Here is a 25,931-nt window from a genome sequence, read left to right as displayed (position 1 = left end):
CAAAATCCCTGTTTTGTTTGGGTTTGGTTGTTGGGTTTTTTTGTTTGTTTTTCCCCACTTCTCATATCTGAAAAAGTGGCTTCCGTTCGTTCAGCACTGAGCAGCAGGAGTAGTGGATTCTGCTGCAGAGTGCTCCTTGTTCCCTGGCTGCATTGCGATTGTTGTGAAAGCAGTGGGTAGAACTTCACTCTGGTGCGGAAAGGATGTTGTGTGTTGAACTGCTTAACTTAATCCTGGCTACCTGTAGAGTGTGTGGCCTTGCAGGTGTCATCACTTCTTGCATTTCCCCTAAATCACTGTTACTCTGTGCAGCATTGAGGTGCGGCAACATTAATCGGGGTCCAAGTTATAAAGATTGTCATGTCCGTGTTGATATTGCTGTGGAGACCCACTGGTGGCCTGTGGAGCCCTGTTTCACAGGCTCTTCTCAGCTATCACAAATTTAGGTTGCCATAACATGTAACACCTCAGCATTGAATATCCTTGACCTGCTTCTCCTCATTCTGCAATAGTACCTGAAGTGATTGTTCATGTCTGCTTCCCTTGATTACTCAGCGCTGGAGTTATTTTTAGAGTTAAGATAAACTGAGGAGTGTGAGGAAGGCTATTTTTGTATCTTCTGTGTGTATTAAGAAAAAAAAAAGTGATATATTCTATGAATACTAATCCCTCTCTACGTAGCTGTAAACAGAAAGCAGCAATTTCAGTGAAAGATGTTTCCTGCTGGATCATGAGTTCCTCCCTTCAGTGCCTGAAGGCTGTCCTTTGCATGAATAGGAATGACAATAATTACTCTGTATTGACATCTGTTATAGTGGAGGTAGGGACCAATATACCGAAAAGTCAATTTTTCAGAATACTTTTGAGTTTCATTTGAAGTAGTCTCCCACCGATCTGTTATGATGGGATCATTAAACCATTGTCCTGAGAGAGCTTGGCTGCAGCTGTTTAATTTCGTATGTGAAAATCTGGAAAAGCATGTTTGCTGCTTGTGATCTTATTTCAGCCTTCGTAGCTATGTGTTAGGGTTTTCCTGGGGAGCGGTGACTTGAGGGGATCCTGCATACAGCTGTTTCCAGCTGTGGAAGTCAACCCCAGGGTTACTTGCAGCCAGGTGGAGGCATGGTGCTGGTGTTCCCAGGGCAGTGGTGCAAGCCCAGTGGTGCTGGGGACCTGAAGCCCAGCGATGAACGTAAATGAAGAATATGTGGTAACAAAGAATGAAATCCTAAGATTGGGTGTCTATTACAACTTTTTCTCTACAGATTCTCTCGGACATATTTTTTTCCCCTCTAACTAATCTTTCTCCCTTTATTATAAGTTTTCTTGTTGATGAGGTAAGAGAGCTGAGATGACTCCAAATGTCAGGTGAAGGCAAGGGCTGCCAAGGGAAGGAGACTGCAAAAGCTTTTACTGCCAGTGCCCCTGCTTTTTGATACAGATGATTCTAGACACGCAGAAGAAAGAAGATTTAAACATGCTGAGCTGCAGTAAATCCTTAGAATACTTTTGATATACAATAAAAAACACTTGATTATGCTGTCTTATAAAAAAACAAACAAGCAAAACCACCTGAACAAAGCAAAACAAAAGAACTCGCCCTTCAAAAAAAGGGCGCCCTTCAAAACAAAAGAACTAAGACAAATCAGAGGTTACCCCAAACCATTCCTTGCTCCTACTGAAAGCCTACCAGATGTCATGATGCTTCAAGTAGACTTTTCCCTCCCCTTTTTTAATTGTACTCATAATTATGGGAGTTATTTGAGTCCTTAAGTAATACCTCTATTTCACAGTAGGTAGTTAAAAACCAGTTTGCCATTTATTCCAGGAATTAAGAAATTGTGTCACAGGTTTTTGGGTTGTTAAACTTTCTTTTGCCCACTCATGTTTTTAGCATGCAGGGTTCAAAGTGCCACTGTTACTTGAGGTAATGTACGTATCTGTGCTGGCAGAAGAGTCTGAAAGAGACGTTGCAATGTAGATGGCGTTGTTACTAATTTTATCTTTTTAGATGACTTTCCACGTAAGAGATTGCCTGGAGGGAGGCTGTTGGAAGAGCATGAGTGTGTGCTTTGGGGAATAGCAGCTCCGTTGGCTCTAGAACCGGGCATAGCCCTGATGCTGCTGTTCTAGTCATCACAACTGGTACAGCTCTTGAGAGGATGAACAGGTAGTTGAACGGCATGTTGAAGCAGAAGTGAAAGAAAGAGAGGGCATGAGAGCAAAAGTGATGTTCGTAGGTTTGCCGATATGAGGTTTTCGTACGTCGAGCAAGAGCACAGGCACAAAATAGGAAGATGAGAATTGTTTCGCTTGGAAACGTGGGAGCTGCCTTACTGGACCAGACTGGCAGGCTGCTTAATCTGATCCAGCAGCCATGAACAGGCTGCAGGCTTTAAGAAAACTTGCCGGAACCTGCTCATGATTCATGCTTGTCTTAAACTGTGATATAAAGGCTTGTATTTCTTCATAATTCTTACCCTGCTCGCATGGAGTTACCTCTGGCATTGTAGTCTCTCTCAGACATGCCGAGCAGCTATTTTAGAGCTCAGCAGTGCATCTGAGCTGTTACCATCAGACAGTTTCCTTCGGCAGTGGTTCCCATTTGCATAGTATTGGTGGCTTTTTTATGGTTCTGTGGTCTCCTGTGATTTTAAATAGCCAGCAGCAGGCCAGTCTTCTGGAGCAATAATCTCATCTGCCAACCTTGCCATTTGGCTCTATGGCTGCTTTGCAATCCCTACACAGGGATTGGGGAAAGTTTTGTCCTCATGATTGAAACTCGGCTTGCTTGCAGGCCGGGCTTGCTGGCGCTGGAAGGAAAACTCCACCCAAAGGTGCCCCATGGAGTGCCAAAGGTTATTTGGGAATTTGTTTGTGTTTTATTGCTTAGGTTGTTCTAATTTATTCACCTTTTGAAACTAAAAATACTTTCCAGTACAGCTGAGCTTTCAGGTACTAGTGGCTGATGCGGTGCTTTCCTTTCAGATGGTTAGTCTTAAATTTCCAACACAGTCCACTTAATTCTTTTATCTTGAAAACGTTCTTGCAAAAATCTGCCTTGTTTCGGAATGTAGCCAAAGCCTCTATCCACTTTTGCCAAAGTGTGACTAATAAGAGTGTTTTGTAAGACCAGTCAAGTCTGTCGGACTCGTTTGAGATGGAGAAAGTGATTCTGCGTTAATAACCTCTTCACTTACATCTACACTTGGTTTTCTTTTGTCCTTTGACTACTCATTGAACCCTCATGGAGCTTTATCACTTAACCTCGAGTTGCATGGTAGTTTCATCAAAGGCTTCATGAAAATGCAAGTACTTGATACCTTTCTTTTGTTTCTTTATCAGATGCTGTGTTGCTTTATAACTTTGAGGCATAGCGTGGGGGTGGTCGAGGGTTTGTCTTGTGTTTTCCCAGTGGTGATAAAAAGGCTTGTGGATCAGTCAGTCATAGGATAGTTACTGTTTAGGATTTTTGGTTTTCTTTTTTTTTGTTTTCCTTTTCTGAGTAGAGTTCTTATTTTCCCATAGTACTGTAGCTGACATATAGACATTATTTGCTTGCTTTATGGTTTTGCTACTTGCCTTAGCTTACCCTCAAAGCTGTATTGGGAAGGCAAGTTGTTTATTTTTATCCTGTAGGTGTAAATTGAACTGTGGACTGGAACCTGGAGATTACTGTCTCCTCTGGACACTTGAAGAGTTCTTAGGTCTTCAAATACCCGTATCAAAACTCCGCAAGACAAAACAAATCAGCCTGAAAAGTAAATTCTGGATTTGTCTTTTTTTTTTTTTTTTTTTTAAATCAAATAAAACTTAACAGAGTTTCTAAGCATGTGCATATTTCATGTAATTTTTGTTTCTTAGGGGAGTAAAAGGTACAGTTTAACAGAGGTGAAGTAGCTCAGTTTCTTTTAAGGTGGCCATTGTTCAAAATCTGTATATGGTGTCCAAAGCTTTGTTTTGGGCAAAGCATACTAATAAACTGAAATTAATCAAAGCTGAAAATCACTTTTCTAGTAATTTAAATATCTCTATGGTGTACGTGCAGCAGAAACATTGCATCAAGGAGCCTGAAAATACAACTGAGCTGGAAAGGGCAGACTGGCTTATTTTATTTCTTCAGGTTAAGCAGCAGTAAATGGCATAAAAGAAAACCAGTTGAACAGTTACTTAACTTTTTAACAAACCTCCACTGTGATCCCGGTATTTGAGTCACTTGCCGGTGCTGAATTCAGTTAAGACTTGTGTTGTGAAATGGGAGCTGCGGAGTTATACCTAATCCTGTTCATATTTCTAATTGTTTCGAAACAAAAAAATTCAACGGTCTGCTCATTAGATATGTTGGATAATAGCTTGCACAACAGCTTATGGTACTTTGTTGATTCTCAAGGGTTTATTCTGATTATTTGCTGGTTTAGTCCCTTTCCAAAGGTTAGCAAAAGTAAAGCGAAGGGCTGTTCTCCTGGAGCTGTTGGTGTATGGCGACTTTCACTGGCTTTGAGAGGTGCCATGTGAAGGCTAAAACTAGAGGTTGTCATTGATGAAAGGATGTATAAATATCGTATGAGTTAAAATGCTGTCAGCACGGCGTATAAATCCCATTCTTTCTTAGGGAGAAGGAACAATAGTAATGGTTGTTTGTGAAATAATTCTCCTTTGCACCACTGTGATAATATGCTGCATGGCTCTTTGTTTGTTTTAGTCTAATGGGGGGGGAAGTATTTGCTGAGTCAAAATGTTGTGCACCAAGAAGGAAGTCTTCACTGAATGTAACTGCTTCCTCTTGCCTGTTAGAAATAACAGTTCTTAACCCTTTTTTCCAGTTTTGAGGTTTTTATATAATGGTTGCTTTTTTTTTTCTCCTTTAAAAAGCTATATACCTTGACATGCTGAATTCTGTCTCAAGTGATCAGTTGCTGTATTTCATGTCCCTAAGAAATAGATGCGCATCCTTTAGGGTCTTTCTTTAGGGAAGAAAAAGTACGGAGAATAAGGTCCCCTGCATTAATCATTCATATGTTCCCATCAACACAGTTTTTTAGCAAACAGTCAGCCTTTTCCGAATTTCGGGGGGGAGGGGGGACTAGGCATCTATGTCCAATAGATGCTCTCCACAACTATACTGGAGCCACACAGGAATAAATTAAGATAAGCTAAGGGAATAAAAAGGGTGTCTGTTGACCTCTTGTCCTTTAGAGGAGGGGCTGCATGGGCTGAGAACACAGAGGAGATCCGGCTGAGAAGGGACAGGGCAACGCAGGGCTGTTGTCTCATTCTTGAGAGACTGAAAATCTGTTTCTCTGCCTGCTGATAGGTGATACTCCTTCATCAGCCTCACCTTGGCAGCACCAATTTTCAGATGAGGTTTTCGCTATACGTGTCTGTGGTGTTCTCCCTCATTGTTCTTCCATGCGCACGTGCCCTCCGAAAAGAGCTTAATCCTCCATCCCTGAAGTGCTTAGAGCCAGATCTGTTTCTTTCCTCATTATTTCCCCAAGAGGATAAATCCATAAATCCATCCTTTTTTTTTTTTTTTTCTTTTTTTTTTTTTGCACGTGGGAAATTTTAGCTCAAGGGTACCCTTTGAGAAGGTCACACAGGGAATAAAGCATAAAATACCGCACGTACACCTACTGTGAAAACAAAGATACTTATTTAATTCCTGTAGTGACATCCAGGCATGTGAAAGGAATACAGATGTGTCTTTGTATTCCTTGCGCTGCTAGTGTGTGCTCCTTTGTAGTGTGGGGGCGACCGATGAGCCACCCGTGCGGTGCGTTGTGCTTGCTCACAAATTGCCTGGCACAGCCTGATGAGGAGGTGCTGCGGATGATGGGAGCCTAATTGCCGTCCCTGCATCAGCAGCGTCTCGGGAGCATCCTGGGAACTGCTCGCCCGGCGCTCGCAGCAGCTGGTCACATGAGCCTGAATTTTCAGTTCAGTTCATTAGTCAGCCATTTTGGTCGACACCCTGCTTACTGCGCACAACCAATCCTGCCGGCACTTGCCGCCCTGGCTTCTCCGGGAAGAAAGGGGACCAGCAGTTTGATTTCAGCAGACCTGGATATCTGTCTCTGCGCCCTCTCTTTGTTTTCGCTTGGGTAATCATCAGAGGAAGCAGTTCTTTATCCTTCTGCTTTTTTTTTTTCTTCTTATATTTTTTTTTTTTACTTTTTTTTTTCCTTACCTCCTGTCTTTGATGCAGAAGCCAGGTGTTCTGTGGTTGGTTAGGATCAATAGCCTCTAGCATAGCTGAAGAAGACTACAGTTGGCGGAAAGGAGGGGGGAAGAGAGAAGCGTGAAGGAGCAGCGCTTTTACCTTGCTTTATATATGAAAAGGCCAGAGCGGTCTGTGCGATCCTGAGCGTATCTGCCCTTTAATAGCAAGGTATTTCTTATTTTCTTCTTCAGAAAGCTTTTCTTTTTAGTTCTTATTATTTTCCCCCCGTTGTTGTTGTACCAGCTGAGTCATCATGTCTGCTCTGACGCCTCAAAGCGACATGCCAACCCCCACCACAGACAAGATCACTCAGGCTGCCATGGAGACCATCTATCTTTGCAAATTCCGAGTGTCGATGGATGGAGAATGGCTCTGCTTGCGCGAGCTGGACGACATCTCGCTGACACCTGACCCAGAACCTACCCACGAAGGTACGGTCCGGTTTCCCCCCTCGGCATCCCTGCATTGTTCCAACCGCTGCACGAGTTGGGAGGGGGTGTCTCCGGGACGAGATGCTCCTGTCCTGCCTGCAGAACCCGGACACCTATTAGAAAGCCAAATTGGTGCTTCAGATTGCCCTTAGAATTTGCTGCATCTTTTGTAATCCACCCCTTTGAGACAGATTTGTACTTGATTATTGTTTTTTTTTTTTTTTTAAGATGTAGCTGGAAAGATCAGGTTTGTATGTCTTGGGATTGAAGGTAGCACAATGCATGCTCAGTGATACATTTAATCCTGATTTTATTCTTCAAACAGGGGTTATAGCTCTGTTAGCTGTCAGCTGTTACAAATGGAGCACACTGGCAAAACACGGATGTGTGTCTGTGTACAGTCAGTGAGTAGTTTTTGGAAAGCCCCAAGTGATTAGGCAGTTGTGGCTATTGTCAGGTCCTAATAGCATCACGAGTCTTCCAGCTCGCTTGTGTTGAGCGTGCTGTTGTTTGTAATGGCTTGGAAGCCTGGAAAGTGGAGGTGGAACACATCTTGCTTTCTTCTTGAAAAAAGATTTGTGATCTGGGTTGATGGTGAAAACAGTTTAATACTGGGTCATGTAAAATGAGGATTGAATGCTTTGTGAGTACAAAAACCACAAGAGGACATCCTCACACGGTTCCACCAATAAGAAAAAGCGGGGAAGAAGACGACATGATGAAGTTATGCAGGAATTTGGCACAGTAGCCAATGCCTCTGTGGTCACCAACATTGCTGGGTTCTGAGTGCCCCTGGGTGGATGCTGAGCATCTCTTGGGCTTACAGCGAGGGGGCTCCATCTTTTCATGCCTGACACTTTTCCAGTAACTACTGAAGTGCGATTCCACCAAGTAGTCTCGCCTGACCCGTTTGATGCTGGCTTGTCAAGTCAGTAATGTCTTGCTGGATGAGGCAACTTAACTTGTGGTGATGATTTCAACTTTAAAATTAATTCACAGGTGATAATTTCATTTCCATTCAACAGCTACTTTCAGTGGTAGCAGCCCTTGGGTTTGGATTTGCTTGCCAAATCCTTAGTCACCCAGTGGGATATTAGACAGAGGTTTCAAAAGCAGAGACTGCCTCTCCCTCTGAAGTATGTTTCAGAGGTTTCAGGGTTTCAGAGAGGTGCTGCAGGCTCAGGAAAGCAGAACCAGAGTGGTGAGTAGAGGGTGAGCCAAGGGTGCAGTAATTCAGCCATCTTCCCATTCCCATGTTCTTGTCTGTGGCACAGGCCTGTTCAGACCTTGCTCGGTCTTACTCGTATGGTTTTGGACTTTTCAGTGCTTTGGGTTTTTTTTAACAATACGTTCTAATGTAGGTGGATTGATTTTTGTACGTTCTCTCCACCTCTTTCTCTCATAAATAGTAACTTCTCTTTTGACTTGTCACGTTGTAGTCAGTAACTGACCTTCTAAGCAATCTAGGACTCTTCTCATCGCACAGCCCAGAAAACCTTTCAGTCACACTGTGAGTCAGTTCTTTAGATCTGTATTTAGATTGCGCTCGTGTCTGCCTGCTCAACATCTCAAATGCTAATACTAGACTAACCTTTCCCCAAAACTAGAAAAATAAGTGTTTTTTAAAGCTCTTGCAAGTATCGCAAAGAGTTAGAAAACAGTATTTGCTCATTTCATTGCCATATTATTTAATTTATGTGTCAAAAATGGATTAAAAAAGAACCATATCATGACCTTTATGGAGATGTTTATACGTTCATAAATTCAGGTTGCTTGTAGGAGCGCAGAAAGAATGGTTGGTTTAGGGGTTTGTTTTCGGACACAAGTCATATTTTTAACAGAGAGATAAGGCCAGGAAAAAGTGTTGATAATGGAAAAGCTGACACAGCTTTATCCCTTGTATTCGAGCTGGTGCTACTGCATCAGCACTGCTGCTGTGCCTCAGTGGGTTGAGGGGGCAGGATGACGATGCTTGCGGGCACCAAGTGCTCCTCTGAGGGGAAAAGCAGGAGCTGAGGCTGGTGTGTTTTGTAATATCTCCATAAAACTGATGTATGAAGGTAGGGATTATGAATAAGAAGGAAAAAAAAAAAAGGCTCTGGAGACCTGCCGAAGAGCGTTGCATTTTTTCCTTAATAAACAAGACATGAAAAATAATCTATTGCAGTAACAAATCCACCAGCTAGATGAAATAAGGATTTGAAGCGGTCGGTTGCTGTCCCTCAGCTCTTGCTGCTTTTTGAGAGTTTTTTGCCTCTGGCCTCTCTTCACTCCATGATCTGCTATGCCCCCAGCCCACCAGGAGCCCATCCTGCCTTCCTCCTCCTCCTCCTCCTCGTGCACCCGTCGTTCTAAGGATGAACAGAAGCTGTGCTCCTCGCCTGGCCAGCCCATGGTGTCATAGCAAGCAGAGGAAGACAGTGGTTCTGGGCAGCGAGGAAGTAAGAAGAGAAGACACAGGGTCCAGGACAGCAGGCAGGGTGGGGAAGGTTTAAAATGTTAGGGGGAAAATAAGATTTTTAGTCTCGAGAATTTTGACTGCCGTACACTTCCGCTGGGCTGCTCTTGTGTTAAGTTGTATGTGAGACTTGTGGTCCCTAGCTTCTCCTCTGCTGCGTTCCCAGATTTTTCAGCTGAGTTGTCTTACAGGCCTTACACCTTCGAACTATGGCAAATTTTACAAAGCAAAGCTTGAGCTTCTGCTTTGCTGGTTTTGAAGAAGCCTTTTTTTTCTTGTAGCTACAGCAAAGGTTAGGGCAAAGAAAGTAAAATCTCTGAGAAAAATGAGTTGCAATGCATAACTTATTTTTCTTTCCAATGAAAGTAGTTTGTTAATAGTGGTTAGTTTTATTGTTTTAGGGTTTTTTTTGTTGATTTTTTTGGAAGCTGATTACTTGGCAACAACAGTTTAAACATACAGGAGGAGGCTAATGTAAGTGATTCTTACCTGCTCTGGTTTGATACCCCTCACCGGAACACTGTGTCTTAATTCTAGTGAGAGAGGAGCGTCGGAAGAAGAGGTTTTAATGGCGCTGAATCTTAGAATTGGGGTGTTTGGCGGAGCTAGAGGCAGGTTGCTGTGCTTTCTCATTGTGCTCCAAGGGCTCCCAAGCAGAGAGACAGGAACTGCAGATGGAGCTTATTATTCCTGAGGCCAGACCTGCTGTCAGCCCTCTCCTCGGGAGTCTGTTTGCCAGAGCCTTCTCCGGAATAATCCCACTTGAGGCCATTTTTGTGATAGGAGCTGGAGGGGTAGGGAGGGAGCTGGTAATGTAAGGGCATAGCGGTAATCATGGCCTTATTGATGTTTAAAAACAATAGGCATCCTCCTATGTGGGTGATGTTTTCTAGTAGAACCGAGCCAAATTCTGCTACTACTTAAGCCAAAGGCAATATACTTGGGGAAGCAGATTCTGATCTGAGATAAAACTGTAAATTTGGAATATTTCCATTCCTGCCACACAGCTGGAGTTTGAGTGTAACTCCGAGCAAAAGTTAAATTTAATTGCATTTAAGACCAGTATGTAGCAGAAGGGTAGACGAGTTAGTGCAGTTACAGAGTCTCTTGCAACTGTAGGTATTCAATATAGCATGTAATGTGGTTGGTCAATTTAACGGTAAAAGCTGTTAATTTGCAACTGTTTGGAACAATTCTGTGTATGAGAATAAGCTGATTTTGCTGTATATGCAAGTCTGGTTGGCTTAGAAAATGGGATTTTTTTAAAAAAAACCTAAACAGTGGTTCTTAATTAGGTAATCAGAACTTCACTGTGCTATGCAGGTGTCACACCATGAAATATGACACTAGTGGCCATTAAGCTCTTGTTTGTTTGCAGTATGTATAATGATCATTGAGGTATCTTTAGGGACTGAGATTGTATTTGTTTCATGTTCAAGAATGCACCTGTATATGGGATCAAACACTGATCTCAACTTCTGGGAGAAGTTAGGAAATGCAAAATGGCCTCGCGTGGTTTTACTGGATGTTAAATTTCTACTTTGAATAATCAGGAGGAGCTTCACGTTAGAGCAATGGAAATTTTAATCCTGATGGGATCATCTTATAATTGAGAACAGAAGGAGTACACGTGGTAATTGTATGATCTGAATTCACTTAAAACTATCAAGAAGTGATATCAAGTGTTTTCTGTTTTGGGGTTTGTTTTTTTTTTCAAATCCCGGTCTATTTGCACTAAAATGAGGAATTGGGTGGTATGTTTATAACATGCAAAGATGAAATTATCTTTTCCATGGTATAATTTTTGGTAGCTAAGGTCACATTTCTTTTTTTGACCAGTAAATTAAAAGTTTTCCTTTCAGACACATGCTTATGTAAATTACCCTGAGTAGAAGTTGTACAGCTCTTGAGAAAAGCAAATGCTCTTCTCAATGCTCAGACACCTCTACCTCGTTCATCTGTTGCACTGTTTATTGAATCATACTTCAAATTTTACCTTTTCTCGCCATTTTCTGTTCAAATATTTTTCAGTCTTTCTTTTCACACTTCAAAATGGTTTGAGGAAGCAGCATGACCTTATTGATTATATTTTTGTCTTGCAAACTGGCAGTTGTCTTGGAACTTAAGTTTACATGGAGGGGGCGAGAATCTGCTTATTTTTGGCGAGGGAGCTACAGAACCATGAGTTGAGAGGGGGCGGTGTGACACGAGGGCTCATCTGCCCTACTGGGCTGTGCTGCTGGGAATACTGCGGTCCTTATAAAGCCCCATCGGTCTGCAGACAAGGAAGCACATCTAGGAGGAAACCCTGGTAACTCTTGCTTTGGGTTAGGCTTTCTCTAGCACTGGAATAGGAAAAGCAAACTTTTGGGAGAGCCGCAGATGCTCCATGGATTGTGCCTTTCCCATTATAAACCAAATCTGCTGTACACACTGTACTGAGAGTAGCAGGGACCGTCCACGTGTTGGCAGAAACTGTGTGTGAGACTGCTCTCTCGTTAGAAAAGTACCTCTTAGAATACACATTGTGGCAGAAACCCCTAAACAGATGAAAAGTTTGAAGGAGCTGGAGACCAGATTTAACAGAACAAACGTGAAGTCTATAATAAGCAAGACAAATGAATTACAGTGTGTTAATGGTCATAAATCTTTGAATAGCAGTTAGGTCATATAATCCAGACAGCACAAACTGAAGAGTAACATGATAAAGATGGTCATCTCCCCAGGGGTGAGGAGATGTCTTGCTTACTGGATTTACACTGAATCCCATCACGAGTCGGGAAGAAAGGGAAATGACCGAGGAGAAGGTGGACACTTGACCCTGAACCAAAGGGGAGGGCAGATTAAGTTTTAAAAAGCTCCTTGGGACAATTAGGATGATGTGCCAGCCCTCCTGTTGGTACGAAGCAAGGGGAAAAACAGTAGGTTTGGATTTTTTTCCTTTTTTTATGCAAACTATCAAGTGCCAAAATACAATGAGAAATTTCCCATAGCAGTTACTCAAGTATTTCCCTCTGGAAAGAGGCTGGTTGTGGAGAAACATTCCACCTAACTCCACACATCTGCAACATAGAGAAATGCCTGATGGTCATCATGTGGAGATGGGAATAAAACTTAGGGTGGGATCACACCATTAATATATGTGATGTGCATTTGCTTTTTACTTGTCCCATGCGTGTAACAGGGAGCGGGCTTGCGATTCCTGAGTCCCCTGTACGTTTTATTTTTCTTTCTTGTTATCTCCTCCCAGTTTGCTGCAGATGTGACTTGGCTTTTTTTGCAGTGCAAGCCTTAACTGATGTCAAAATGTCTGTGGTGTGGGAAAAACAGCGATGTCGGTCTTTGACTCTGATGCTGCCAAGTGAGGGGTAGTAGCGTGTGCTAAAACAAGAGTGATGACAATGGCCTTTTAAAAAAATAATAAATCTTGTACCAGTTTTACACTAAAAAAAAATCGCAGTGGAATGTCACAATGAAAGCACAAGCTGTTGGTGAGTTAAAGCAGTTCTGGGCAGTTGGGTGCTGGATAAGGATGCGTTAACTGGGAGGACAAAGAAGGGGATTGAGTTGATGTGCATGGTGTGGTCAGAGGAAATAGATAAACTGTTATCCGCAGGGAGCGGATACTGCCAAGGTCGGTAGCGTCAGCAAAGTGCAGCTGTAGGCAGCAGGGGAGAGCAGGGGCTCCCCAAGGCAGCAGCGGTACCAAAGCACTCGGTGCTCCGCTTCATCTAACCCTAACTCCTGTGCGGTACCTGCACAGGAGTATGTGTGTGAGGATTTTTAGTGTCCATTGTTCACCCCTCCTCGTTTAAAAATTGCTTTCCCAGACAGAAGTTGCAGGGTGAAGTGAATGCACCTATTTTTAATTCTTCATGCAAGGCTCTCTCTCTATACGTACATACTTAGAGATGGGATTTCTAGGTAGTGGGTTTTTTAAAATGTTTTTTTTTCTGAAGCTACTTTGTAAGTTCTGAGTAGATTGTTCTTGGCAGTCCAGGCTGCAGGCTGTCTGGTTGCTTCCTCAATTTGGGGGTTACAATGTGTTTGAACCATGATGCTGAAACTCCTTTTGCTGGCCCCTTTTCTTTGTTGACGCTTCGTGATCCACCTGTTTTGCAAATATAATCTTAAAAAATTCATTCCATACCTCCATCATATTAGCAGCATCTAATTAAATTTCTTTCTTGACCGCTTCAATTATTTCTTATTAAATGTATTATTTATCATTCTGAAGGCAACAAATATGAGATAATGCAATATAAATAAATATAATAATGTGAGCACGTATTTCCGTTTCACAATAAAAGTAGTATTTGTCCATACAATGAAGGAGAATGTGCTTAAAGAAAAAAAGTGATGTGAATGCCATTAGTCATGCATATGCAGTATTTCTCAGCAAGCTCTAACAACTTTCCCTTGTGTTGTGGGATGCTTTGGCCCAAAAAGAACAGCAAGTGGTTAAAGCAGCAAGCTCAATGTTGGAATCGGACAAATAATCCTATAATTAACCTTCTAAAGGGCCCATTTCTTCCATTAGCATCCTTCTCTAAAACACGGGCAGTACTTTTTAGGCCATAATGAGGCATAACTGTCAGAGAAACGCTCAGTTGGGGTTATATGGGTGGGAGCAGTAGAATTTCACATGTGGTTAGACTTGGAAGTGCCTTGGAGCGAATGCGAGAAGCGCTGCTGTAACGCCAGGCACTCGGAGGCAGGGGTGGAGGAATGGGCTTGTCTTTCCTTTCTGGAGGAAAAAGAAAGAGTTCCTGGAGTGCTTTGAATTTTAGGGCTTAGGTAAAATCAAGATGTTGAGGAAAAAGGGGGGATCAGGAGGAAGCCACCCTTGTTGCTTGGCATTTTTGTTTGTGGTTTGGTTTGATTTGGTTCGTCATCCCAATTCCTGCCTCGGTTGCTCAGTCCTCACTAACTTGTCAGCGCTTTTCTAGGTCTTATTTTAAATGTGTTGGTTCTTTTTTCTGTTTTCCTCAGAACTTTTTTCACTTATAGCAAGTGACCAGGCAGGAGCAGAGGGGCTTTAACCAGTTGTCCTCCCTGGTACTGCTGTTCAGCTCCTGGCGTGTTCGGTGTTTATCTCGAGGGGTGGTGTGGGCAAGCTTAAAAAATAACCCCTTTCCTGATCAGTAAACACACCATGTGGACCCTGGCCTTCTTAGGGTTTTGTTTGTTTACAACTCTTCAACAGAGTTAATGTTTTCTGTAAGCATCTGTACAAAAACTAAAAGGTTTGTGCTGAGCCTTTCGTAGCAGCCAAGGCAGCATAACTGACATTGCCCTGCTGCCGAGGACTTTTGTATCAGGCTGGGTTCTCACTTCCCAAATTCGGTGCTGGTGGGGTTTTTTTGGTTATTTTACTGATTTCTCAGCTTCTCCTTAGATATCATTTGCTAAGAACTTCTATAATTAAAAAAAAAAAAAAAAAAAAAACAAAACCCCACATACAATAACCAAAAAGCCCCTAACAAGCAGATCCTGACCCATTTAGTCTGTCTTTGGAGGAACTTGATTCTCATATTGTGCTTGGAAACTATAAAAAGGGCGTGTGGATTCATTGGTGTGTTCTGTGAGTCTTTACACATGAAAAAATGTTGTCTCTAGATAAGAAGTTTGGAGCCTTCCACCCTCCTAGTTGCACTCGCATGGTATTTAATAATAAAAGTAAAGAGGACGTGGACAGAAAACGGGTGGCCTGGGAAGCTGTTGTATGTCAGGGAACTGGCAGTTTGCCTGCTAGGCTTACTGCAAATTGTGGCAGCCTACTTGTAGGTGGCCAAGATGCTGTGTTTGAGGTGATAATGTTCATAGCACGTTATTTCTAAATGAATGTATTCTGTATTGGCCGTTTGAGGGGGAATACCTAGGGTTTTGTGCAGCTCCAGACTATGGAAACTTCTCAGCATGTAGTAAAGGGCACATATTTGGCGCTTCTTCAGCTTTGTTAAAAATACCACAGGGATACTTCTGCTGTACATTTGGGAACTTTTTGCTGGTTTCTGTTCATGAAACACCTGTTCAAAAACCTCAGAACACAAATTGGATGCTGTTTTTACACCCGTCTTGTCCACAGTGTGAGAAGCTGCGATTTTGACTTCCCCTTCATGCACTCAACTCTTCCACGTAGCGTGTTTTCTCAGCACTGGAGTGTGGCAGCTCATCACTTACCAGCGTTGCCCTTGGACTTCAACTTTTACCACCACCATTTTGGGGGCTGCCAGGCTGTGTAGGAGCATTGTATTGCAGCGCACAGCTGGATGGGAGTTGGAGAGGTATGGTGGTAGTTCAGAATATTCATAAAGGTTTTTGCTCTGAACCCCACTTCAGGCTAATAACATCAATCTTTAAAAAAAAACAAAAAAAATCCTCAAACAACCCAAAAAACCCCAAACAAAACACCAGAACCAAAAAAAAAAACCCAAAACAAAACACCAGAACAAAAAAAACCCAAAACCAAAACAATGAAGCAGTCTATCTGTTTAATAGTGGCATGAAATATTTTTTATGCTGGTACGTTCTCCCAGGGTTTATTTTTAAAAGGTTTTATTTGCATGGGAAAAGTGTATCTGCTGGCAATATCCCTTACTGCTGAGCAAGTTGTTTCACATTTCGATGTAACTGTTAGGTATGGTGTATGTCTGTGTGAAATACCAAACTAAAAATTAAGATATGAGCAAATTCAGGAAGATAAAATTAGGAGGGAAAGTTATTCTTTGTTTTCTTACTATATGTAATCATTCACTATTCATTAACTGCCACCTCTTTTTAAGTATTCTTAATAGCGGGAACCAAGTCGTAACACAGAGAAGCTGCTTCTTCACGTACATTAGTATCCCTGCTCATTAAGATGGTTTTGTGTTGTTATTGTTTTTTTAATTTTTAGCAGAAGATAAAATGCTAAACTGTATTTGACGTTGGATTTGGAAGACTTTGTGGTTGGCAACAAGTGTATAAACTGGCACTGCTCCGTGGTAGCTTAAGTCCCTGAGGCTGTAAGGTGTTTCTTGCCCCAGTGCTAAACTGGGTAAAGTGTCCCAAATGGAACCCCATGCTGCTGCTGGGCTGCCACTTGCAGTCAAACCAGTTGAGAACACTGCCACTGTGTCAGCGAAGCAGAGGAAAGAGAAACATCAAAAGAAACCTTGTTGCTGAAATAACAGAAGGTATTTTCATGATGAGTATTAGTGGTTGTAAGTACTCCAGTTGCTTTGTAAAGAGCTTGCTTGTGTGTTTATTCCAGTGGGATATCCAGTTCCATAATACTGATCTTCCTGGGAACCTAGCTGGAATGAGGTAATCGTTTTATGAAGACTTAAAAGTCTTGGTCATCCTGTTTTCTGAACTTGGTACACAGCAGTGACAAGCTTTAATATTTTTCCAGAATAATCAAAAGTATTCAGTTTGTCTTTGATGTACCACGATAAGGAGCATGAACACTAGCAAGTCGCAGCTCTTTGATTTATTTAATTATTTTTGTGTGTGTCTTGAGGGTTTTTTTTTCCCCTACTGTTGTTCAGTGGAAACTGCAGACAAGTGAGAAAAACTGTACAATGTAAAAGAAGAAATGAAACGTCTGCAAGCCGCAGTAAGATGCATGAAGAAACGAATGAAAAAATGAAAGAAAGTGCTCATTAAATGTGTACTTTTGCCAATAAATCTGTACAAATCCCACGGTGCCCCTGTGCCAACATAAATTCATGCAATTCTCGCGAGCATTTCTCACTGGAAAGAGGATAGGATTATTGCCTGTAGGGATATAATAGAACAAAATACTTGTGACTCCACTGGATGTTTGTCTGTAAGGTTTAGATGAATCACTTAAGGGTTAAAAACAAACCAAAAAGCCTTAATCCTTTCCAGTGAAGTGGGTAGCAATTGTCCAGGTAGAGCCAGTGCAGCCATGGGAGGTTTCCTGTGCCGTTCTGTGAAACGCAGCCCAGAGGTGGGGTGAAGTGGGGTACTGGGCTGCTGGGACTGGGCTGACCTAATGCAGGTAAGTGATTTCCTGTGCTCATTTAAAAAAAAAAAATAATAAAAAACTGAGTGATGAGAAAGCAAAACCTGTTCTCCCATGCATAAGCCTCGCTACCTGTTGTTAACAGCTGCCATAGTAGGTTGGAGATGTTGGGTGTGTTTTGGATATGGAGCTGAGCAGCGAGAGAGGCTTAAAGGAGTAGAGACCTTAAATAGTTGGTGTCTACATGGTATATGTAGGGTGGAGTTTGAAGTGATAAAATCAAGGTCAGAAAGATCACATGAAAGATCAGGTGAAGGCTGGCAATTTTCTCTGCCCCCATTACCAAGCTAATTGTAAATCTCTCTTTGATTGACATGTTCTTCACTGTTTACACTTCAGATGAAGGAAAAAAAACCTAAACCCTCATTATTACCTAACAGACCATTATGTGAGGATGTCTGGCTTCAATCTGAGTGTGCAGGTAGGGATTTTGGGATGATCATAATCTGGTTCTGGTCTTTGCATGGGATGGAAACTGCTGTTAAATTATTGTACGTGCACCTGGGTTCTCATCTGATTTGTTTTCAGAAATGCTGGAAATATAGCTAGGAAACACTAGCCATATTAGGTGGTTAATGTGGTGTTATGCAAAGCGTTTTGTACAAATATTGCATTTCTCAATCGTGCTAACATGTGTTTTAAGTCTTTAGGAAAAAAAAAAAGTAAAGGGGTGAAAGGGATCCATGAGTCACAGTCAGATTTGTGGTACTCCAAGGTAAGAGTGCAGTAGGGTTCAGGAAAGTCTCTGATGTGTCGGTCCACCACTGCATGGTGAGCTATGAAAAGTCTCCTGCACCTACGGAAAACTCTAACACCTGTAAAAAAAAAAGTCGTCCAAAAGCTAAGTGTAGTGCATGGGGGAAGCTGGTGGGGAGGGGAGCATCACCAGGGCTTTGTTCTCGCAATAGCAGGGAATTTCTCAACCAAAACTCCCTGTTGCTCCTAGCGAGCAAAGGTAGGTGAACCTGATTGCGTCTCTCCCTCTCTCCCTCGTCACCCCGATGGGGAGAGGAGAAATCCCTGCTGAATCGCAGGCGGTTGATCCCTTCAGCCTGGGAACATGGGCAGGACCCACGGAGTGGTGGTTTGCTGCTCGTCTCCATAATGTTTAGCCGCAGGGGAAGAAATGAAGGTATGAAGTTTATGAAGAAAACTGATTGCTGAAAACCAGCTCTGTGAGTAGAACAGTTTCAAAGGATGAGAAGATTGTTGGTCAGAGGTATTCCAGTGAAGGAATTAGGGATAAGTTGAATTGTTAGTCGTGCTGGTATGTAGACTATTTATTTTTTTCTTTAAACGCAGTGCCTGACTGTGCTGTCTGCTAGCCTCACTGGCTCCCAGGGCAGGAGGAGGTGCCGATAGCTTTTCTGTGGGAGGGAGGAGGTCCTAGTAGTATGTGTACTTTGCTCAGGACTTTGGCACCGTTGGCCTGTAAAAGGGAGTCGAGCCTTTCTTGTGCTTCGGACGTTCAACCGATTGCGAAATAGCGCTGGGAACAGTGGGCACGTAAGTTGGGAGCTGAAAATCCCGCAGGGTTCGGACCCTCCGCGGCTTTGTCTGCCTTTGTTTTCTGGGTCTGAAACCGGGGAATGAGTGGGTGTGCTGAAAGGTGTTGTCCTTGTCCTGCCTGCTCCCCTGCCATCATACCTAACCTCCGCGCCCTGCGTCTCAGCCCTGTGCAGGCCCCCGGCGAGGAGCTAGAAGGGTTTTCCTCATCAAGGCCCTAGTGCATCATCATTGGAGTGATGATGTAAATCCTCTGACCCATGTCCAGGCTCAGCTGGATCACCTCTGCAAGACTTCTCATTTGGAGTGACGGTCATAACAGAGTTAAAGCTCTACTTAACCTTATTTAAAATGCCCCTAGCGTGTCCTTTCCTGGAACGTCCTTGCGTTTTGTGTGTGGCTGTATTTCGCTGTTGGGGGCTTCCTTTTGGGGCTGGGTATGAGGAAACTGAAGCAAATGCTGACGTTGCATAAATATCAGAAGTTCAGTGCTTTGATCTTAAAAACAAAATAATGCTTTTCTTGCTTTTCTTTGTAGGATGTGCTTTACAAAAACATTGCTTGTCTTAATGCAGAAAGAAGCAAAGCTTCTAAAGCTTTACTGAAGCCTACACTAATTTGACTCTCACGGAAAAAAAAAAAAAAAGCTTTGCTGTATTGCTTTGTGCAGACTTAAACCCTTTTGACTTGCAAATCTCTCCCCGCTATGAATTAAGTCTTGTATTATGCAAATCTCCCTTTCAGTTATCCTTTTCTTATACCTTGATTTTGAATCTTTCCTTTGCATCGTGGCTTGCATGACATTTTCTTTCTTTTCCTTTCTTTTTGCTGTTTGCAAAGACTCTTGGGAGGATTTGACAGATGTGGTGGAGCAATTGCGCGATGATACTGAAGGTGCGTGCCACACCAACATCTTTCAGCTATTATTTCCGCTAATGATTGGCCTTTGACTTCTTATTTTGAGCCGGAGTGCAAAATACAGTTTTCTTTTCCAGCGCCAGTCGCTGGGGCTTTCTGAACGTGCTGGTCTGGTTGGGCCAGGTTCGCAGCCAGAACACGCTGTACTAGTCGCACGCTGCGTGGATGTTTGGTTTCTGCTGTTAGCCTGGTAAAGAAAACGTCTTCGATCACTCGATTGTATGTATTGCTCTTGCAATTGCATTGATTTACATTTAAAGTGTGTATTGTGAAGGCTTTTCTTCTAAACTTCATCAGCGCCTTCATGGGTTCCATGTGATCAATTTTGGTTTCTAAATTCTTACTGATTTCTTTTTTAGAAATACAATGCTGCTTAAAAAAATGTGTAAAAAATTTTGGGGTATTTTTACTTCAAGTGGAGGTAGAAAAAGTGAACCAACAAGGGGCTAGTCTACTTATATTAAATGCATTCTGAAGCAATTATTTCCTGAGCCTGACATAAACAAAGCTTAAAAGGTTGTAGCAATATATGGAAGCTAAATTTTAAAACACATTTGAGAAATCACCCCAAAGCTTCAGATTTTCTGAAGTATTTCTATTTATCAACTTGAGACTTCGCGTAAGTGACTCTAAAACTTGTATTGCAAATTTTGATTAAAACTTGTGAAGTACTAAAAGAGAAATATTTTTTTTTTTATAGTGCTTCTTACTTGATTCTTAAAATGCTGCAAATGTGAAATAGCGGAATCCCCAATTTAGCAGCGCAGTCAAGTAGATTTGTCATTTGATGACTAACTGTAACTGTTGATGCTTGGGATGAAAGCGTTTGCAGCGCAAGAGGCTAAGGTACCTTTTGGAGGCGAGGGAATAAGAAGGGAATTTTCCTTTTGTGGTGAAAAGTTTTAGCTGGTCATCAGGAAAATGGTTAGCAATATTTATACAGGCCAAATATTTATAAAATGGCAATTTCCACTTAGAAGGCTAAGGGTTCTTGAAATCTAGGTGATATATGAGCATAAGTCCTGTTGTTATAAAGTCAGCGGATAAATTTCAGCTCTTTTTGCCAATTTGCACATTGAGGTTTTTCGAAGGTGTTGCGGGTTGCAGATCCCACGGTGGTGGTTTTCTTAGCAGTGTTTTATTCAATTTTGGTCTAATTCTCACTGGTAGGATTTTTACCAAAAGCTGCGTTTGTTTCTTTATGGCACAGTTAAGCAATTTAACTGTCAAACTTGGTAAGCTAAATTGTGAAATTAAGTGAAACACATTTGTTACGGCCTCAGAGTTACTAATAGAGGGCAACTTATGAGCAACACCATGAAGGATACATCTGTCTTAAAATATGTAGCTGTGATTATTACTAAAAGAATAAATGATTGTGAAGGATGGCAAGGATGCAGCTAGGTTTGGGACTCGCTCAGGAAAAACCTGCCAGTGCAAATTGTTTTGAGCATGTTTCTGGCAGAAGGAAAAAGCAGAAGCAGCCATGACATAGCAAAATTTCCTTTTATTTGTAATTGGAAGCTCAGATGGTATAAATCTGTTTTAAAGAGGGTGTGTTGTGCACAAAAATTAGTTTTGATGCATTACCTACACGGATCTCTTGCTGACCGTCCTCCCTGGATGGTGTGTTTCTTAGCTGTTGTGCTTGGATACGTGTCGGGGCGTCTGCCTGGTGGCCTTGGGAGCACAGCAGCCCTCTCACCCCCCATGGGAGATGGTCTCTCTCCTGGCACAAGAGCTAATGCTGCTCCCCCAGCACCTCCAGCCGAGGGCATACCCTAGGTAGTCTTTGAGGAAGAAAAAAATAAAGAAAAACATATAAAAAGGGAAAAAGTTGAGACTTGGGTTTTTTTCCCCATTAAACATTGTACAGACTTTTTGCATTGAGTTTTGTCAGTGTGTCACATTTGAAATGTGTTTCTTGTCTGTTTGCACTCGCATCTTTGTTTTCCATCACCACCACCCTGTTCTGTCTTTTTGTGACTCTTACATGCCTGGTGCGTGCAGGAAACTGTCCTCGGTGATCCATCGGAGACTGATGGATGCTTGACGTGGAGTGTGCTTTCCCCCTCAAACGTCAACATTAAGTACATAATAGCAAGAATAAATGAAGAAACCTTTTAAACTCTCTGTGAAAATGTTTTCTCTCTTAGGAAATCAGATTTCATTTTGGTAAGGTGGTGTTAGTCCAGCTGCTTTCCACTTCATCCACAGTCTGCAGAGTAGACAGGTTGAATTTTGAATATAAAATCTACTAAAAATTAGTAGAATAAAACATCTTTCTGTGGAAACAGACACAGCTCTGCTTTTCACTTGTGAATAGTCATGTTGGTTTTTTCATTGCTGCTTACCTTTAAGAGAGTGTTTGCCTGATACGCAGAACGTGTATCGCCTTGTGATGGTAGTCAGGGGTTCACGTTGCTGGAAGGTGGAGGAGGCATTTGAATGTAGAGGAATGTCAGGAAAGCTTCAACTGAAATACAAGAAGCTTAAAAAATAGATAATGATGTTGAACTCCAGTTTAAATGATGAAAGCCCTTAATTTATCTAGGGATTTGCTTTCCACATTTATTTGAAATTCTACATGTGTTCATGATTTCATAGTCTGAGCAGCTGGAACTAATGCCTTTCCTAATGTGAATTTGCTTAACTGACACTCAGGGCCCTGTGGATGGTTTGTTTGGAGAGCAAGTGTTTCACCATTAATGTATCTCAGTTAATCTGAACGCAGGATGATCTGTTTGCAAGATGCCATTTCTCTTCCGTACACAGAAGCAGCTTTTCTAAATTTCAGATTGCTCTAAGTTTGGATTCCTGATTTGGTATGGATTCAGTACATGGAGAACATAGCTGAAATACTAATTAATTGGCAATACTTTGAGCAAATTAGTTCAAATCTATAGTCTTTCATGACTACCTGCATTTGAGCAAAGTTGTGGCTTTATTTTAGTTTCTTCTTAATTCTTTTTGGGTAATTCAATGTGAGGAATGATAACATTTATTGTGACCAGGTGAGAAGTACTTAGACCACAATCGCAGCTTAACCCTTGGAGATCCAGTATTGCGTGGGCTTTTTCCTTGACTTCTGGGTTCCTGAGTACGTACATTAACTTTCAAAGAAATTACAGGGTCCCCGAGGTTCTGGGATACTTTTGAAAATGTCAGCTTTGCGGAAGCTTCTCAGGAACCCTTTGCATTTCATGTTGTTAGCTTTGTGAATGATTGTGGCACGGTTTTACCTCATTAGAAACCAGAAAGTTCGGTGTTCTAAGGAAAGGGATGAGCTGTTTATTTTACCCTGCCATTCTAGTGGGATGCAAGTCCAGTTCAGTCATGACCGCTTGCAACCCGTGTGCGAGGTTGCTGGTTAGAAAACACACCTGGTCTGGAGAAGCTACAATATTAAATAGCAAACTGTCTTGAGAATTCAAAATTACTCAGTTGAAATCCAAACCGCATTGGGAGACAAAGTTTAAGGGCCAAGATTTTACTTTTTAAGGTCTATGACACGGCATGTATAGTAAAACACAGGTAGAGTTTTTGCAGTTAGAGGCAGAAAGAGAAAGTTGGAGAAGACACTGACTCAAACAGAGAATCTCAATTGCACATCAGAGTCAGACTGTCAAAGCAGAAAGCGTCTGGGTTGACTTAAAGACAGCCGAGTAATCTTACTGTGTAAAAGTCATATTTGCTTGCTTACCCTGCTCTTCTAGGCTCAGTTTAAAAGGTGTATATGTTGCAGCCTATATAACAATGATATAAATCACTTAGGATTTCATTTTTAGAGTAAATCTTTAGGGTTTTATCCAGTTTCATGTTACGTAACGGTTAATCAGTTTGCAAGATGAGAATCTTGGATAAGCTGCATATGCAGAGCACCATTGGTCACAACAGGGTAATAAGGCAGTAACCTTTAATTAGTTAATGTGATAAAAACATTTTTCAGTTCTTTAGACTGTGACTGCACATTTTAGTCTTAAATGAAAGCAGAGCCCTGCTTTTTTTTTTTTCCTAAGTGCTTTCATCAGCTCAAATGTTCATTAGCTCTTAAAAGTGTTGAAAGAATCTAGTCGTCTTGAATGTACTTCATATACCCCTCTGCTATTTGTTTGTGGTTTTATTTTAATTATGGTAGTATTGACCCCAATTAACACACAGCAGTCACAGACCTCTCAGATTGGTGGAAAACCATGCACCTTGCCTCGAAAAGCATACGCCACCCTTGACCACAGCATACTCTTTGTGTGCGTGGCTTCCTGTGAGTATATAAGGGAGTAAGACCCCAATTCTGAGCTGTGTCCTTGGACTCTGCCGTGATTCAAATTAGCTAATAACTGTAGCCAAAGCAACATTTTCCATGCATGCGTATGCATCGGAGTTTGTCTTCAGAGCCTGGGCAGGCAAATAATGGTGTTTAAGCCAGACTTAAAAATGTATTTAAATTATTTTTAAAAAGCCTATTTGTTTCTTTTAGCGTAGCACCGTACTCTTTTAAGGGTATGTTTAAAAATTGCCTTAGATAACTAGAACCCACTAGAGACTTCTGCTGGTTGATCTCTCTCTGTCAGAAGTGTGGATATACTGTAGGTGCAGCGGTGCTACCAGAAGTGTTGAGGGAGCGGGTTGATGGGGTTTTTTACCAGATAAGCTTGTTCTGAGCGGATTTTGAATCATGGTACTGAAGCAAAGCACAATTTTGTGACAGTAGTTGTTTGCAATAGAAGCAAATACTGTAGTGATGTTCATACACTCTTAAAGGGCAACTGGGATTGATGCTCTCGGAGATGGTGTTCATCAGTTTTATGCAGAAGTACACAGAAAAAAAATACACAGCAGATGTTTTTAATTGCATGTACAAAAAATAGGTTTTGCAATTGTGTGTAATACGATGTCTGACCTTTTTTCCTGGTGTGCATTCCTAGTAACGGTGACTGTTAGCTACCTTGCAAATCATAAAATAGGTGATCTGCTCAATGTACATGCCAGATCTATCAGCTTAAAACAGAAATTCAGCAATAAGAATCACCCCCTAAATGAAACCTTTTTGCAGTCCAATGCTGCTACGAGATTTGCATTCCTAAATGAGTACTTCGAAGTTTTCTAAACTATGAAAATAAATTGTGAATGCCTAATCTCGGCCTCTTTATAAGATGTGAGCCAAGACAGTCAGGGCTTGAGGAGTAATAAAACAACTCTAGGGTGGTTTTGCTCACTTTGTCCCTCAGCAGTAGAAGATTGGGTGGAGATGCAGGAGCAACTCGATTTGTTTGCAGCTTCTCTGAACAAGGTGGCATTTGTCTGTGGCAGGAGATGTGGCCTGGAGCGTGATTAGACGGGTGGCTGCTGATGGATGGCGATTCCAGCTGGTATTGCTTAGTGCCCCTTTGATGAGGGGGACTTGAGCATTGCTAGTGCAATTGCCACAGCGTGAGGTCTGTGGATTTCTTGGAGTCATCAGCACCATCCCTAATGATAAAAGCAGCCTGTCCTCTGGCGCACAGGCCACCCGAAACCAAGGAGCGATGAGGAGCCCTCACCAGCCGGGGTGCCAGCTGGCCTTGGAGCTGTGGGAACCTGACCGTGGCATGCTTCAGAGGCAGGTTCAGCAAACCCGCCTTTGTTCCCAGGTTTCACAAGTGCTCTCTCTTTTGATTCCCTTTCATAATTTCTCAGGTTCTTTGATTGAGGATGTTTGTGTCTCCACTTCAGTAGTTGATTTTCGTCTCTCAACCCTGAGGTGCCTTTCAGTGTCTCCTGTCTGGCATGAGGAGTCTCAGTTGCACAGCAGCACTTGCTCCTCTTCTTGCCTGATTTGGGTTCAGCCATAGGTTACTGAAATAAAATATTACTCCTGTTGGCTACATGCTGCTGGGCCTGCGGTGCTTTTCAACCTGTGGGAGATACCCAAGATTGGAAGTGGGAATGATTTAATTTGTCATTATTCTGTGATTCTATAAAGTCTTGCTCCTTTCTTTCTTTTTGGCTAGTGAGTGGTGACAAGATGCCTCATTGCAGTGGCAGTATATTTGAGTTGACAAGGAGTTTGTATTCGAGCAACCGGACTTGTCAGTATGAGCATCGTGATGAAGCAGGATGATGACTTGCATCATCAGGACAAGTCCTGTAGGGGACTGCAGTAGTCTCAGAACAATATACCCCTTGGCCTCTTCTGGCTCAGTTCTTGCATTTTAAATGGCAAGAAATTGTCCTTCACAGTTATGTTGACAAGAGGATGAGAACTGTTAACAATCCAGACAGCTTAAGTCCTAGTAGAGCCCAGTAGAGATCTGATGTTTACTCAGTGGCAAACCTGCTGAATGCAACCCCAAACTTCTGCAAGACTTTACTTAGGGACTGGATCCA

General features: G+C 42.1%; 1 protein-coding gene across 3 annotated transcripts in view; it reads left to right on the top strand.

The window, feature by feature from the left end:
- Positions 1 to 6,473: 6,473 nt before the first annotated feature.
- The window catches only part of RUFY3 (RUN and FYVE domain containing 3), a gene marked incomplete at its 5' end in the record, with an annotated part of 46,100 nt that continues 26,642 nt past the window's right edge, over positions 6,474 to 25,931 (top strand). For 2 of the 3 annotated variants that reach the window (XM_082482822.1, XM_082482824.1), the window contains one exon: positions 6,474 to 6,651. In XM_082482822.1, coding sequence (XP_082338948.1) covers positions 6,474 to 6,651 — 178 coding nt within the window. Of the gene's footprint in view, positions 6,652 to 19,411; positions 19,542 to 25,931 lie in introns of those variants that run through there. The other variant, XM_082482823.1, reaches the window with a different exon arrangement.

The sequence above is a fragment of the Vanellus vanellus genome, assembly GCF_965231255.1.
Source record: "Vanellus vanellus genome assembly, chromosome: 4".
In the NCBI taxonomy this organism is placed as follows: domain Eukaryota; kingdom Metazoa; phylum Chordata; class Aves; order Charadriiformes; family Charadriidae; genus Vanellus; species Vanellus vanellus.
This window is presented reverse-complemented; position numbering and strand designations above follow the sequence as displayed.